At 58.9% G+C, this 15,551-nt stretch overlaps 2 protein-coding genes across 3 annotated transcripts in view; one reads left to right on the top strand and one right to left on the bottom strand.

Annotated features, from left to right (window-relative positions):
* Nucleotides 1–7,004, top strand: part of SMARCD3 (SWI/SNF related BAF chromatin remodeling complex subunit D3) — a 211,252-nt gene extending 204,248 nt beyond the window's left edge. For both annotated transcript variants that reach the window (XM_069729035.1, XM_069729034.1), the window contains exon 13: nucleotides 6,170–7,004. In XM_069729035.1, coding sequence (XP_069585136.1) covers nucleotides 6,170–6,223 — 54 coding nt within the window. In that variant the 3' untranslated portion in view covers nucleotides 6,224–7,004. The remainder of the gene's footprint in view (nucleotides 1–6,169) is intronic.
* Nucleotides 7,005–7,082: 78 nt separating this feature from the next.
* On the bottom strand, nucleotides 7,083–13,537 carry CHPF2 (chondroitin polymerizing factor 2). Its single transcript, XM_069729033.1, has 4 exons — nucleotides 13,263–13,537; nucleotides 12,511–13,075; nucleotides 11,243–11,425; nucleotides 7,083–8,423 (listed from the first exon to the last, which is right to left on the bottom strand). Exons 1-4 carry the CDS (start codon nucleotides 13,511–13,513, stop codon nucleotides 7,167–7,169), a joined length of 2,256 nt encoding a protein of 751 aa, XP_069585134.1. The 5' UTR covers nucleotides 13,514–13,537; the 3' UTR covers nucleotides 7,083–7,166.
* Nucleotides 13,538–15,551: the final 2,014 nt, after the last annotated feature.

Genomic DNA, 15,551 nt, shown 5'->3' with positions numbered 1-15,551 from the left:
GCTGGGGTTGTCAGGGAGTACATGGTGATGTTCCATTTTTGTCTATTTCGTCATCCATTCCTTCTGACATCCCAGAGTTCTTGTCGGACTTTCAGGATGTATTTGAAGAGTCCAAGTCTGATGCCCTTCCTCCGCATAGGAATTGTGATTGTGCTATTGATTTGATTCCTGGTAGTAAATTCCCTAAGGGTCGTTTATTTAATTTGTCCGTACCTGAACACACCGCTATGCGCAGTTATGTGAAGGAGTCCCTGGAGAAGGGACATATTCGCCCATCGTCGTCACCATTGGGAGCAGGGTTCTTTTTTGTAGCCAAGAAGGATGGTTCGCTAAGACCGTGTATTGATTACCGCCTTCTTAATAAGATCACTGTTAAGTTTCAGTATCCCTTGCCATTGATTTCTGACTTGTTTGCTCGGATTAAGGGGGCTAGTTGGTTTACTAAGATTGATCTTCGTGGTGCGTATAATCTGGTGAGAATCAGGCAGGGAGATGAATGGAAAACGGCATTTAATACGCCCGAGGGTCATTTTGAGTATCTGGTGATGCCGTTCGGACTTGCCAATGCTCCATCTGTTTTTCAGTCTTTTATGCATGACATTTTTCGTGAGTATCTGGATAAATTCTTGATTGTTTACTTGGATGACATTTTGATCTTCTCAGATGATTGGGAGTCTCATGTAAAGCAAGTCAGAATGGTTTTCCAGGTACTGCGTGCTAATTCCTTGTTCGTGAAGGGATCAAAGTGTCTCTTCGGTGTGCAGAAAGTTTCATTTTTGGGGTTCATCTTTTCCCCTTCTACTATCGAGATGGATCCGGTTAAGGTTCAGGCCATTCAGGATTGGACTCAGCCGACATCTCTAAAAAGTTTGCAGAAATTCCTGGGCTTTGCTAATTTTTATCGTCGCTTCATCTGTAATTTTTCTAGCATTGCCAGACCATTGACCGATTTGACCAAGAAGGGTGCTGATTTGGTTAATTGGTCTTCTGCTGCCGTGGAAGCTTTTCAGGAGTTGAAGCGTCGTTTTTGCTGTGCCCCTGTGTTGTGTCAACCTGATGTTTCTCTTCCGTTCCAGGTCGAGGTTGATGCTTCTGAGATTGGTGCAGGGGCGGTTTTGTCACAGAGAGGTTCTGGTTGCTCAGTGTTCAAACCATGTGCTTTCTTTTCCAGGAAATTTTCTGCTGCTGAGCGTAATTATGATGTGGGCAACCGAGAGTTGCTGGCCATGAAGTGGGCATTCGAGGAGTGGCGTCATTGGCTTGAGGGTGCTAAGCATCGCGTGGTGGTTTTGACTGATCATAAGAACCTTACTTATCTTGAGTCTGCCAAGCGCTTGAATCCTAGACAGGCCCGTTGGTCGTTATTTTTTGCTCGTTTTGATTTTGTGATTTCATACCTTCCGGGCTCTAAAAATGTGAAGGCGGATGCTCTGTCTAGGAGTTTTGTGCCCGACTCTCCGGGGTTATCTGAGCCGGCGAGTATCCTCAAGGAAGGAGTCATTGTGTCTGCCATCTCCCCTGATTTGCGGAGAGTGTTGCAGAAATTTCAGGCTAATAAACCTGATCGTTGTCCGGCCGAGAAACTGTTCGTCCCTGATAGGTGGACTAGTAAAGTTATCTCTGAACTTCATTGTTCGGTGCTGGCCGGTCATCCAGGAATCTTTGGTACTAGGGAGTTGGTTGCTAGATCCTTCTGGTGGCCATCTCTGTCGCGGGATGTGCGTGCTTTTGTGCAGTCCTGTGGAATTTGTGCTAGGGCTAAGCCCTGCTGTTCACGTGCCAGTGGGTTGCTTTTGCCCTTGCCGGTCCCGAAGAGGCCTTGGACACATATTTCGATGGATTTCATTTCTGACCTTCCCGTTTCTCAAAAGATGTCTGTCATTTGGGTGGTCTGTGATCGCTTTTCTAAAATGGTCCATCTGGTGCCCTTGGTTAAATTGCCTTCCTCCTCTGATTTGGTGCCTTTGTTCTTCCAGCATGTGGTTCGTTTACATGGCATTCCTGAGAATATTGTTTCTGACAGAGGTTCCCAGTTTGTCTCAAGGTTCTGGCGAGCCTTTTGTGGTAGGATGGGCATTGACCTATCTTTTTCCTCGGCCTTCCATCCTCAGACTAATGGCCAGACCGAACGAACCAATCAGACCTTGGAAACATATCTGAGATGTTTTGTTTCCGCTGACCAGGATGATTGGGTGTCATTTTTGCCGTTGGCTGAGTTCGCCCTTAATAATCGGGCCAGCTCGGCTACCTTGGTCTCTCCATTTTTCTGCAATTCTGGGTTCCATCCTCGTTTCTCTTCAGGACAGGTTGAGTCTTCGGACTGTCCTGGTGTGGATTATGTGGTGGACAGGTTGCAGCAGATCTGGACTCAGGTAGTGGACAATTTGACCTTGTCCCAGGAGAAGGCTCAGCTTTTCGCTAATCGCAGACGCCGTGTGGGACCCCGACTTCGTGTTGGGGATCTGGTTTGGTTATCTTCTCGTCATATACCTATGAAGGTTTCCTCTCCTAAATTTAAACCTCGTTTTATTGGTCCGTATAGGATTTCTGAGATTCTCAATCCGGTGTCTTTTCGTCTGACCCTCCCAGACTCCTTTTCCATACATAATGTATTCCATAGGTCGTTGTTGAGGAGATACGTGGCACCTATGGTTCCATCTGTGGAGCCTCCTGCCCCTGTTTTGGTGGAGGGGGAATTGGAGTATATTGTGGAGAAGATTTTGGATTCTCGTGTCTCTAGACGGAAACTCCAGTATCTGGTCAAATGGAAGGGTTATGCTCAGGAAGATAATTCCTGGGTTTTTGCCTCTGATGTCCATGCCCCAGATCTTGTTCGTGCCTTTCATGTGGCTCATCCTGGTCGGCCTGGGGGTTCTGGTGAGGGTTCGGTGACCCCTCCTCAAGGGGGGGGTACTGTTGTGAATTCTGTGGCTGAGTTCACTTCTGTGGTCACAAGTGGTATTGCAGTCTCTGGGCTTCCTCCCTCAGGTGTTTTGGTGAGCTCGTTGGCTGCCTTGCTATTTAGCTCCACCTGAGTCTGTCTTCCTTGCTCCTTGTCAATGTTCCAGTGTTGGATCTGAGCTACTGCATCTTTCCTTGGGCCTGCTGCTCTGCTAGATAAGTGCTTCTAGTTTGTTTTCTGTTTTTTCTGTCCAGCTTGTTATTATCTTTTGCTGGAAGCTCTGAGAAGCAAAGGGGTGCACCGCCGTGCTGTTAGTTCGGCACGGTGGGTCTTTTTTGCCCCTTTGCGTGGTTTTCGTTTTAGGGTTTTTTGTAGACTGCATAGTTCTCTTTGCTATCCTCGCTCTGTCTAGAATATCGGGCCTCACTTTGCTGAATCTATTTCATTCCTACGTTTGTCTTTTCATCTTGCTAACAGTCATTATATGTGGGGGCTGCCTATTCCTTTGGGGTATTTCTCTGAGGTAAGTCAGGCTTGTATTTCTATCTTCAGGCTAGTCAGCTCCTCAGGCAGTGCCGAGTTGCATAGGTAGTTGTTAGGCGCAATCCACTGCTGCTTCCAGTTGTGTGAGGACAGTTCAGGTACTGCAGTCTACAGAGATTCCACGTCTCAGAGCTCGTCCTATTGTTTTGGGTTTTTGCCAGATCTCTGTATGTGCGCTGATTACTGCACGCTGTGTTGCCTGATTGCCAGCCATAACAGTCTCCCATAGTTGAGGTCTACCTATGATGTAAATTACAGACGCCTCTCATCTTTTTAAGTGGTGGAACTTGCACTATTGCTGACTGACTAAATACTTTTTTGCCCCACTGTATATAGTTGTGAGCTGATATTAACCCCTTAACACCTGAAGCTTTTTCCGGTTTTGCACTTTCGTTTTTTGCTCCCCTTCTTCTCAGAGCCATAACTTTTCATTTTTCCATCAATATGGGCATGTGAGGGCTTGTTTTTTGAAGGACGAGTTGCACTTTTGAATGCCACAATTGGATTTAGCATATTGCGCACTAGAAAACAGGAAAAAAATTCCAAGTGCTGTGAAATTGCACAAAAATTGTTTGTTTGTCTTTGTCACTAGGTTCACTAAATGCTATAACTGACCTGCCATTATGATTCTCTAGGGATTATGAGTTCATAGACACAAATGTCTAGGTTCTTTTTTTATCTAAGTGGTGAAAATAAATTCCAAACTTTGTTAAAAGAAAAAAAAAATGCGCCTTTTTCCAATACCATTTTTTGTGATCTCGAGTTGGGTGAGGGCTTATTTTTTGTGCACTGAGCTGATGTTTTTATTGATACCATTTTGGTGCAGATACGTTCTTTCGATCGCCCGTTATTACATTTTAATGCAATGTTGCCATAGTTGAGGTCTACCTATGATGTAAATTACAGACGCCTCTCATCTTTTTAAGTGGTGGAACTTGCACTATTGCTGACTGACTAAATACTTTTTTGCCCCACTGTATATCTATATATCATGAGGAAGCGATAGGCAAAACAATCCATCAGAGGTCATGCTGCGTCTCATGGTGTGCCAGCTGGCTCCTCGGGGTACACTCACTAGAAGTATGCTATACTTCCTGCTGGTTTTACTTCTCACTGTAGATTAACCATTTATTCCCCAAGTCTTGCTGCTTATACATGTGCTCTGTAGTGCATGCTGCTGCTTTATATAGGTTTCTATGTGTAGAATGAAAATGATTTTATCTTACGCTTACTTTAGTATCGGGTGCAAGAGTGGAAGGAGCTTAAGACTGGACATGTATATTGCATGTTCTCCAGCGACTTGGATCTGGAAAAAATAAACTGCTCGAGTCCCCAACACTGAGCTAGACCTGTGGACAGAGGAAGAGGAGACTTCACCATTCCACCAGCAGAAGACCATGGCAGCCTGTGATTGGCTACAGCAGTCAAGTAACATGAGCAACACATCTTCAGAAAAAACATGCAATGTCAGTCACCTGACCGCTGCAGCCAATCACAAGGTGGTATGGTGAAGTCCCCTCTTCCCATGTCAGTGCAGACCGTGAAGTGGCCTAATGCTCATTCCGAGGCTGTAGAACTAGAGGGGCTCGATAATGCTGGAGACCACCCCGGGAGCAGTGCATGCAGTCTGCTCATTCCTGGCTGTAGCACAAGAAGGGCTCGTTATGGCCGTAGACCACCCCGGGAGCAGATCACACACAGTCTGCTCATTCCCTGGCTGTAGCACTAGAGGAGCTCGTTATGGCCGGAGACCACCCCGGGAGCAGTGCATGCACAGTCTGCTCATTCCCAGGCAGTAGCACTAGGGGAGCTCGTTATGGCCGGAGAGCACCCCGGGATGTAGCTCTAGAAGGGCTCGTTATGGCCGTAGACCACCCCGGGAGCAGATCACACACAGTCTGCTCATTCCCTGGCTGTAGCACTAGAGGAGCTCGTTATGGCCGGAGACCACCCCGGGAGCAGTGCATGCACAGTCTGCTCATTCCCAGGCTGTAGCACTAGAGGAGCTCGTTATGGCCGGAGAGCACCCCGGGATGTAGCTCTAAAAGGGCTCGTTATGGCCGTAGACCACCCCGGGAGCAGTTCACACACAGTCTGTTCATTCCCAGGCTGTAGCACTAGAGGAGCTCGTTATGGCCGGAGACCACTCCGGGAGCAGTGCATGCACAGTCTGCTCATTCCCAGGCTGTAGCACTAGAGGAGCTCGTTATGGCCGGAGAGCACCCCGGGAGCAGTGCATGCACAGTCTGCTCATTCCCAGGCTGTAGCACTAGAGGAGCTCGTTATGGCCGGAGAGCACCCCGGGATGTAGCTCTAGAAGGGCTCGTTATGGCCGTAGGCCACCCCGGGAGTAGTTCACACACAGTCTGTTCATTCCCAGGCTGTAGCACTAGAGGAGCTCGTTATGGCCGGAGAGCACCCCGGGATGTAGCTCTAGAAGGGCTCGTTATGGCCGTAGACCACCCCGGGAGCAGTTCACACACAATCTGTTCATTCCCAGGCTGTAGCACAATTAGGGCTCATTATGGCTGGAGACCACCCCGGGATGTAGCTCTAGAAGGGCTCGTTATGGCCGAAGACCACCCTGGGAGCAGTTCACACACAGTCTGTTCATTCCCAGGCTGTAGCACAAGAAGAGCACTTGTTATAGCAGTTGTTAGCCGGCATCTGTCTGGGGCAGGAGTGAAGACTCCACACTAATTGTCTGAACCCACTATGTTTCAGATCCAACAGAGACGGCAGGAGCTGGAGCAATCCCTCGGGGTCCGGAACACATAATGGTCCTTCTCCACTGTGACGTCAGCGTTACTGTCCTCGGCTTCTCACCCTTCTGCTCCCTCATGGCACATACACAGGATGAGGACTCATGGCCTGGTATTTGCTAACCCTTCATGATCTTGGCTCGTACGCTCCACCTGGTCTCACGGAATGAGGAGTTTTGCACTACCCCCATTGGGATCAATGTTGGGGTTGAAAGTGGTAACGGGGCCAAGTTCAGATGTCAATCACTGGGAGAGGAGGTGGGCGGTCAGTCGCGCAGGGGAAGGTCATATTCGGATGCCATCACCATCATTATTAGACAGTGATGTTAGGCATGTCATGGCACTCAAAGCCCAGTTGTAGGTACCACAGATATGGAGACAAGTTTTACATAGGGAGATGTTCTGGAAATGTCTCCAAGAGAACCAGATTTTGGCCTTTGAAGCCCCTCCATGTATTTATAGCCAAAGCCCAGTCAGAACTCAGACTAATAGCTGCACAATGTGGATTTCTCATCCCGTCAGGGTCTACAAAGCCATTCATGTGTTACCCACTATCAAGGAACAAAATTCTGGGGCATTTTAATGCACGGTCACAAAGCCATCCATGAACTCAAACAACCCAGGTGTGTCTGCCCGGCACCTGGCCCGTGACTACACTAGGCAAGACCCCCAGCGCACACATCCAGTAGTGGTGGGTCTACCTGGGCCATTGGGTATTTGGGGGGTAGATAGATTATCACTGTCGTAGCTGCTGTGTGTAGTCACACTGTGACAATAAATCCCATTTCTATCTATGAGACTGAGCGTCATTACTGCGAGAACGACATTGCGGGACACGATGGAGACAACAGTGCCGCCCTTGGGATGACAATGGCTTCATGTCCGTACAGTACAAATGTAATTTATATATTTACAAGCAGCGATTTCATTAACCCTTTACAGACCCCGGTGTCTGCAGTCTATGTACTGTTAGTCTGGTCTCGGTCAAATAGAGCCATAGCGAGGTGAACGCGGGAGCCCAGGGCTTCCAGGCTGCCGAGCACACAGCGGTGGTAGCTCTCCCCGGACAGATGGGTGCTGCACTTCTTTAGTGAGAATCTCTGCACCAGCGCTGGCTCCAGAGCCCTAAACACATGAAGATCGGAGTGACGCAGGAATAACTCCAGCAGCTCTGCGTCGCCATTATCCTCGTCAACTTCCTCCTGCACCTCCGCCGTCATCCGGCTTCTGGCTCTCATGAAATCCGAGTTATAGAAGCAGAATTCAGAGGAAGAGAGACGGTCAAAATGTCCATCATGAAGGAATTCTGCAGACTGTGGCCCAGAAAAACCACGACGCAACACCTCAGGGCTGTATTCCTGATAATGGACGGGGGAAAACACCTGCCAAGCGCCAATGGCGTTCATCCGGCAACGATTCAACGCCTCAGTTGTTACCTCGCTCCACACACTCACAAGGAAGAAGAGAGTGTCCATTGAGTGCTTTTTAGAAACCACCTCCATGAGGCGCACCTGAGAGGGGGACTCTGTGCGTACGTTGGCTAGCTCCAGGCGGAGGAACGTATAGCGTCTTTCAAGCTCTGTCAACATAGAGCGCACCTCCTCATAAACATCCTTGTCCTGCCCAGAGGAGCTCACGTCATACACTAGCAGCACATTCAGGGCCACATTCTCCTGAGGGTCCAGAAGGTTTGTTGCAAAAGCATCAAGAAAACCAGCAATATGGCCAAGGTCGGACGTCAATAGAGGTAACACCAACTGGACCCTTGTAGCCTCGGTCACATATGGCATAGGAAGGATCTCCACAAGACCCAGCGGGCGCAAAAGGCTAAGGCGCTTAGTTATCATACCAACATGACCCTTCTGCGTGACAGCTTCTAAAAGAAGATCGAGCGTGTACTCCATCCCCCTCGAGGGATCAAAGCGTCTGTACCCATTGAGCAGTCGACGCTTTCTGAAGTGCAGCCATGGAAGGTAGCGCTGATTGAGCTGATGCAGGGCCTCCTCCAGGACCTGCTGGACATCCAGCAGCCACACACCCTGCAAAGGACACTTGGGGGCTCCATCCGGGCAGGAGAACGTGTGCATCTCTGTGAAATAATCCCAAGTCAACAAATCAAACCGAGATGTGGGACTGAATGGTGGATTCACACCCACAGGCCAGAAGAGGCCGGCGTCTCCGTCTGGTGTGAAGGAGGACAGATTCCGGATCTCGCTCTGAAACAAAAGCAAAGACATGTAGCTAGTAATGATAACAAAAACTAAAATAAGAAAAGTCCCACGCCCATCCGAGCCCAACATCCCTCCATCCCACATTCGTCCGCTCGGTCTGTCCCAGCCCGCCATCCGTCCGTTCAGTCCGGGACAGGTCCGTTCGCCCGTCCGTACCCGCCCGACGTTCGCCCGCCCGTCCCTCTCCACCCGACGTCCGCCCGCCCGTCCCCGCCAGACGTCCGTCCGCCCGCCCGTCCCCGCCAGACGTCCGTCCGCCCGTCCCCGCCAGACGTCCGTCCGCCCGTCCCCGCCAGACGTCCGTCCGCCCGCCCGTCCCCGCCAGACGTCCGTCCGCCCGCCCGTCCCCGCCAGACGTCCGTCCGCCCGCCCGTCCCCGCCAGACGTCCGTCCGCCCGCCCGTCCCCGCCAGACGTCCGTCCGCCCGTCCCCGCCAGACGTCCGTCCGCCCGCCCGCCCCCGCCAGACGTCCGTCCGTCCGCCCGCCCGTCCCCGCCAGACGTCCGTCCGTCCGCCCGTCCCCGCCAGACGTCCGTCCCTCCCCGCCAGACGTCCGTCCGCCCGTCCCTCCCCGCCAGACGTCCGTCCGCCCGTCCCTCCCCGCCAGACGTCCGTCCGCCCGTCCCTCCCCGCCAGACGTCCGTCCGCCCGTCCCTCCCCGCCAGACGTCCGTCCGCCCGCCCGTCCCCGCCAGACGTCCGTCCGCCCGCCCGTCCCCGCCAGACGTCCGTCCGCCCGCCCGTCCCCGCCAGACGTCCGTCCGCCCGTCCCCGCCAGACGTCCGTCCGCCCGCCCGCCCCCGCCAGACGTCCGTCCGTCCGCCCGCCCGTCCCCGCCAGACGTCCGTCCGTCCGCCCGTCCCCGCCAGACGTCCGTCCCTCCCCGCCAGACGTCCGTCCGCCCGTCCCTCCCCGCCAGACGTCCGTCCGCCCGTCCCTCCCCGCCAGACGTCCGTCCGCCCGTCCCTCCCCGCCAGACGTCCGTCCGCCCGTCCCTCCCCGCCAGACGTCCGTCCGCCCGTCCCTCCCCGCCAGACGTCCGTCCGCCCGTCCCTCCCCGCCAGACGTCCGTCCGCCCGTCCCTCCCCGCCAGACGTCCGTCCGCCCGTCCCTCCCCGCCAGACGTCCGTCCGCCCGTCCCTCCCCGCCAGACGTCCGTCCGCCCGTCCCTCCCCGCCAGACGTCCGTCCGCCCGTCCCTCCCCGCCAGACGTCCGTCCGCCCGTCCCTCCCCGCCAGACGTCCGTCCGCCCGTCCCTCCCCGCCAGACGTCCGTCCGCCCGTCCCTCCCCGCCAGACGTCCGTCCGCCCGTCCCTCCCCGCCAGACGTCCGTCCGCCCGTCCGTCCCCGCCAGACGTCCGTCCGCCCGTCCGTCCCCGCCAGACGTCCGTCCGCCCGTCCGTCCCCGCCAGACGTCCGTCCGCCCGTCCGTCCCCGCCAGACGTCCGTCCGCCCGTCCGTCCCCGCCAGACGTCCGTCCGCCCGTCCGTCCCCGCCAGACGTCCGTCCGCCCGTCCGTCCCCGCCAGACGTCCGTCCGCCCGTCCGTCCCCGCCAGACGTCCGTCCGCCCGTCCGTCCCCGCCAGACGTCCGTCCGCCCGTCCGTCCCCGCCAGACGTCCGTCCGCCCGTCCGTCCCCGCCAGACGTCCGTCCGCCCGTCCGTCCCCGCCAGACGTCCGTCCGCCCGTCCGTCCCCGCCAGACGTCCGTCCGCCCGTCCGTCCCCGCCAGACGTCCGTCCGCCCGTCCGTCCCCGCCAGACGTCCGTCCGCCCGTCCGTCCCCGCCAGACGTCCGTCCGCCCGTCCGTCCCCGCCAGACGTCCGTCCGCCCGTCCGTCCCCGCCAGACGTCCGTCCGCCCGTCCGTCCCCGCCAGACGTCCGTCCGCCCGTCCGTCCCCGCCAGACGTCCGTCCGCCCGTCCGTCCCCGCCAGACGTCCGTCCGCCCGTCCGTCCCCGCCAGACGTCCGTCCGCCCGTCCGTCCCCGCCAGACGTCCGTCCGCCCGTCCGTCCCCGCCAGACGTCCGTCCGCCCGTCCGTCCCCGCCAGACGTCCGTCCGCCCGTCCGTCCCCGCCAGACGTCCGTCCGCCCGTCCGTCCCCGCCAGACGTCCGTCCGCCCGTCCGTCCCCGCCAGACGTCCGTCCGTCCCCGCCAGACGTCCGTCCGCCCGTCCGTCCCCGCCAGACGTCCGTCCGTCCCCGCCAGACGTCCGTCCGCCCGTCCGTCCCCGCCAGACGTCCGTCCGCCCGTCCGTCCCCGCCAGACGTCCGTCCGCCCGTCCGTCCCCGCCAGACGTCCGTCCGCCCGTCCGTCCCCGCCAGACGTCCGTCCGCCCGTCCGTCCCCGCCAGACGTCCGTCCGCCCGTCCGTCCCCGCCAGACGTCCGTCCGCCCGTCCGTCCCCGCCAGACGTCCGTCCGCCCGCCCCCGCCAGACGTCCGTCCGCCCGTCCGTCCCCGCCAGACGTCCGTCCGCCTGCCCCCGCCAGATGTCCGTCCGGCCGTCCCCGCCAGACGTCCGTCCGCCCGTCTGTTATATATTGAAGAGTGTCATCATTACATCTACTTCACAAGTGCTGACACACACAGGGACTAGCCTCGGAGGAGTAGTCATTGATCCCAGGCAGGTCTCCTCTATAAATCCACCCTATATAAACATGTCGCACCGTTTACTATCTCCTGCCCTCCCTGCACAGACAGTGGCCCCTGTGTCTCAGACTACCGTAGACACTGAAGTTAAGCTACAGCTGCACACGGAGAAGACTTGACAGGTCGGAGTGGCGAGAAGGACAACATATGGTTACCTGAAGCCGCTGGATCCGGCCATAGGTCCGCTGCAGTCTGATCTGGCTGAGTTTACGTTGAAGCTTGTACATCACCATTGCATCTTTCACTGGATATACGGAGAGCACAGACCCCAGCAGGGTCTCATCCAGAGACTCTACGTCCGCATTTCTTGGAAGGTTGTAAGAAACAAAACGCAGGCCCTAAAGTGACGGGAGTGAAAAGGAATTTCAAAACTATGGAATGTGAAATACAGGAGACAGGGATACAGAGGCGAGAACGGTGCAGGATGCGGTGAGTGTACAGAGGCGAGAACGGTGCAGGATGCGGTGAGTGTACAGAGACGAGAACGGTGCAGGATGCGGTGAGTGTACAGAGACGAGAACGGTGCAGGATGCGGTGAGTGTACCAAGGCGAGAACGGTGCAGGATGCGGTGAGTGTACAGAGGCGAGAACGGTGCACGATGCGGTGAGTGTACAGAGGCGAGAACGGTGCACGATGCGGTGAGTGTACCGAGGCGAGAACGGTGCAGGATGCGGTGAGTGTACAGAGGCGAGAACGGTGCACGATGCGGTGAGTGTACAGAGGCGAGAACGGTGCAGGATGCGGTGAGTGTAGAGGCAAGAACGGTGCACGATGCGGTGAGTGTACCGAGGCGAGAACGGTGCAGAATGCGGTGAGTGTACAGAGGCGAGAACGGTGCACGATGCGGTGAGTATACCGAGGCGAGAACGGTGCAGGATGCGGTGAGTGTACAGAGGCGAGAACGGTGCACGATGCGGTGAGTGTACAGAGGCGAGAACGGTGCAGGATGCGGTGAGTGTAGAGGCGAGAACGGTGCACGATGCGGTGAGTGTACCGAGGCGAGAACGGTGCAGAATGCGGTGAGTGTACAGAGGCGAGAACGGTGCCCGATGCGGTGAGCGTACAGAGGTGAGAACGGTGCACGATGCGGTGAGCGTACAGAGGTGAGAACGGTGCACGATGCGGTGAGCGTACAGAGGTGAGAACGGTGCACGATGCGGTGAGTGTGCAAAGGCGAGAACGGTGCACGATGCGGTGAGCGTACAGAGGTGAGAACGGTGCACGATGCGGTGAGTGTACAAAGGCGAGAACGGTGCACGATGCGGTGAGCGTACAGAGGTGAGAACTGTGCAGGATGCGGTGAGTGTACAGAGGCAAGAACAGTGCACGATGCGGTGAGTGTACAGAGGCGAGAACGGTGCACGATGCGGTGAGTGTACAGAGGTATCGGCATGAGGCGGTAATGCAGAACCTGGTCATTACCTGAGAAGACTCCGCGCACGCGATGCCCAGAGTGTCCTGCAGGCAGCGTCCCAACCATTCATCAGGTCTAGCACTCAGTATATCCGTTCGACAGAAGTCCAAGTGTGGCCCTAAGCTGAGGAGCAGGGCCCTGGATAGGAGGTACCCAGAGCCGCCATGGCAGTACCGCCAGCCTTCCTGACCTCCGATGAACTCCGTGGGCTGACCCAAGTAGACAGGGGGCCCTGGGCTCAGGTGACTGATGACATCCTGCAGGTGGAAGCCGCTGGTGAAGGACTCGTCCTGGGAGACGTAGAACCAGTCATATATGGAGAGAAGATGGACCTCCATGTACCGCAGCGTGTGGTACATCACCCACACTGGCCGCTCATCTCCATGGGACACGACCTCCATTCCTGAGGGAACCTTAGGGCCCCGGGCCCCTGTGAAAAACATTAGACGGCTTACATGAGGCGAGAGCGTCCGATTCACAGCCACAGCGAGGGAGTTCAGTGTGGAGCGGGAGGACAAGACGACCACCGCGAGGCGCTCTCTGAACCCCAGCTCGGACTGGATGTAGCGGGTCCTGTGGAGAGATTGGGGAGACACATCAATACCAGAACCTGGTACTATGACCACCAACAGGTGGGAGGCCCCATCCCGAGTAGTAGTCTTCGTACTATGCATGCTGGGGCCCCCCTATTACCCAGGATTCATCTGTCCCAGCCCACCACCTTCAGAGCAGAGATGGCGCCCTGCCGCCCCGCACCCACCTCAGCACCTTCCTGTGGGCAGTGTGCGGCTTGTGACTATAGGGGACAATCCTGGGTCTCAGGTCGTGGGCGTCTTGCTGCTCAGGCTGTAGTCCGCGGATGTTGAGCAGGTTGTCCACACAGGGGGGCTCCTCGTCCTGGATCCAGGAGACCCGCAGGAGGCTCAGGCTGCAGCCTATGGACAAGCCCAGGATGAGGGGGAGCGCTGGGCGCAGGAGCCCCAACAGGAGCGGTGGAAGTCTGTGACCCATCCTGCGGAGAAAAGAGGGACATGGAGGAGAGGGACCAAAGCTGGGAGGGCGAGGGGGATGAGAGAGGGGCGAGAGAGGGGGCGGGCGAGGGGGACGAGAGAGGGGGCGAGAGAGGGGGGCGGGCGAGGGACGGCGAGGGGGACGAGAGAGGGGGCGAGAGAGGGGGCGAGAGAGGGGGGCGGGCGAGGGGGACGAGAGAGGGGGCGAGAGAGGGGAGCGGGCGAGGGGGACGAGAGAGGGGGGCGGGCGAGGGGGACGAGAGAGGGGCGGGCGAGGGGGACGAGAGAGGGGCGGGCGAGGGGGACGAGAGAGGGGCGGGCGAGGGGGGACGAGAGAGGGGCGGGCGAGGGGGGACGAGAGAGGGGCGGGCGAGGGGGGACGAGAGAGGGGCGGGCGAGGGGGGACGAGAGAGGGGCGGGCGAGGGGGGACGAGAGAGGGGCGGGCGAGGGGGGACGAGAGAGGGGCGGGCGAGGGGGGACGAGAGAGGGGCGGGCGAGGGGGGACGAGAGAGGGGCGGGCGAGGGGGGACGAGAGAGGGGGCGGGCGAGGGGGGACGAGAGAGGGGCGGGCGAGGGGGGGACGAGAGAGGGGCGGGCGAGGGGGGACGAGAGAGGGGCGGGCGAGGGGGGACGAGAGAGGGGCGGGGCGAGGGGGGACGAGAGAGGGGCGGGCGAGGGGGGACGAGAGAGGGGCGGGCGAGGGGGGACGAGAGAGGGGCCGGGCGAGGGGGGACGAGAGAGGGCCGGGCGAGGGGGGACGAGAGAGGGCCGGGCGAGGGGGGACGAGAGAGGGCCGGGCGAGGGGGGACGAGAGAGGGGCGGGCGAGGGGGGACGAGAGAGGGGCGGGCGAGGGGGGGACGAGAGAGGGGCGGGCGAGGGGGGACGAGAGAGGGGCGGACGAGAGAGGGGCGGGCGAGGGGGGACGAGAGAGGGGCGGGCGAGGGGGGGACGAGAGAGGGGCGGGCGAGGGGGGACGAGAGAGGGGCGGGCGAGGGGGGACGAGAGAGGGGCGGGCGAGGGGGGACGAGAGAGGGGCGGGCGAGGGGGGACGAGAGAGGGGCGGGCGAGGGGGGACGAGAGAGGGGCGGACGAGAGAGGGGCGGGCGAGGGGGGACGAGAGAGGGGCGGGCGAGGGGGGACGAGAGAGGGGCGGGCGAGGGGGGACGAGAGAGGGGCGGGCGAGGGGGGACGAGAGAGGGGCGGGCGAGGGGGGGACGAGAGAGGGGCGGGCGAGGGGGGACGAGAGAGGGGCGGGCGAAGGGGGGACGAGAGAGGGGCGGGCGAGGGGGGACGAGAGAGGGGCGGGCGAGGGGGGACGAGAGAGGGGCGGGCGAGGGGGGACGAGAGGGGCGGGCGAGGGGGGACGAGAGAGGGGGGGCGAGGGGACGAGAGAGGGCGAGGGCGAGGGGGGGGACGAGAGGGGCGAGGGGACGAGAGGGGCGAGGGGACGAGAGGGGCGAGGGACGAGAGGGGCGAGGGGACGAGAGGGGCGAGGGGACGAGAGGGGCGAGGGGACGAGAGGGCGAGGGACGAGAGGGGCGAGGGGACGAGAGGGGCGAGGGGACGAGAGGGGCGAGGGGACGAGAGGGGCGAGGGGACGAGAGGGGCGAGGGGACGAGAGGGGCGAGGGGACGAGAGGGGCGAGGGGACGAGAGGGGCGAGGGGACGAGAGGGGCGAGGGGACGAGAGGGGCGAGGGGGGACGAGAGAGGGGCGAGGGGACGAGAGGGGCGAGGGGACGAGAGGGGCGAGGGGACGAGAGGGGCGAGGGGACGAGAGGGGCGAGGGGACGAGAGGGGCGAGGGACGAGAGGGGCGAGGGGGACGAGAGGGGCGAGGGGACGAGAGGGGCGAGGGGACGAGAGGGCGAGGGGACGAGAGGGGCGAGGGGGAGGGGACGAGAGGGGGCGAGGGCGGGGAGGGGACGAGAGGGGCGAGGGGGAGGGGACGAGAGGGGCGAGGGGGAGGGGACTGAGAGGGGCGAGGGGGAGGGGACGAGAGGGGCGAGGGGGGACGAGAGGGGGGAGGGGGACGAGAGG

The sequence above is a fragment of the Ranitomeya imitator genome, chromosome 6 (genome assembly GCF_032444005.1).
Source record: "Ranitomeya imitator isolate aRanImi1 chromosome 6, aRanImi1.pri, whole genome shotgun sequence".
NCBI classification, from domain to species: Eukaryota; Metazoa; Chordata; class Amphibia; order Anura; family Dendrobatidae; genus Ranitomeya; species Ranitomeya imitator.
This window is presented reverse-complemented; position numbering and strand designations above follow the sequence as displayed.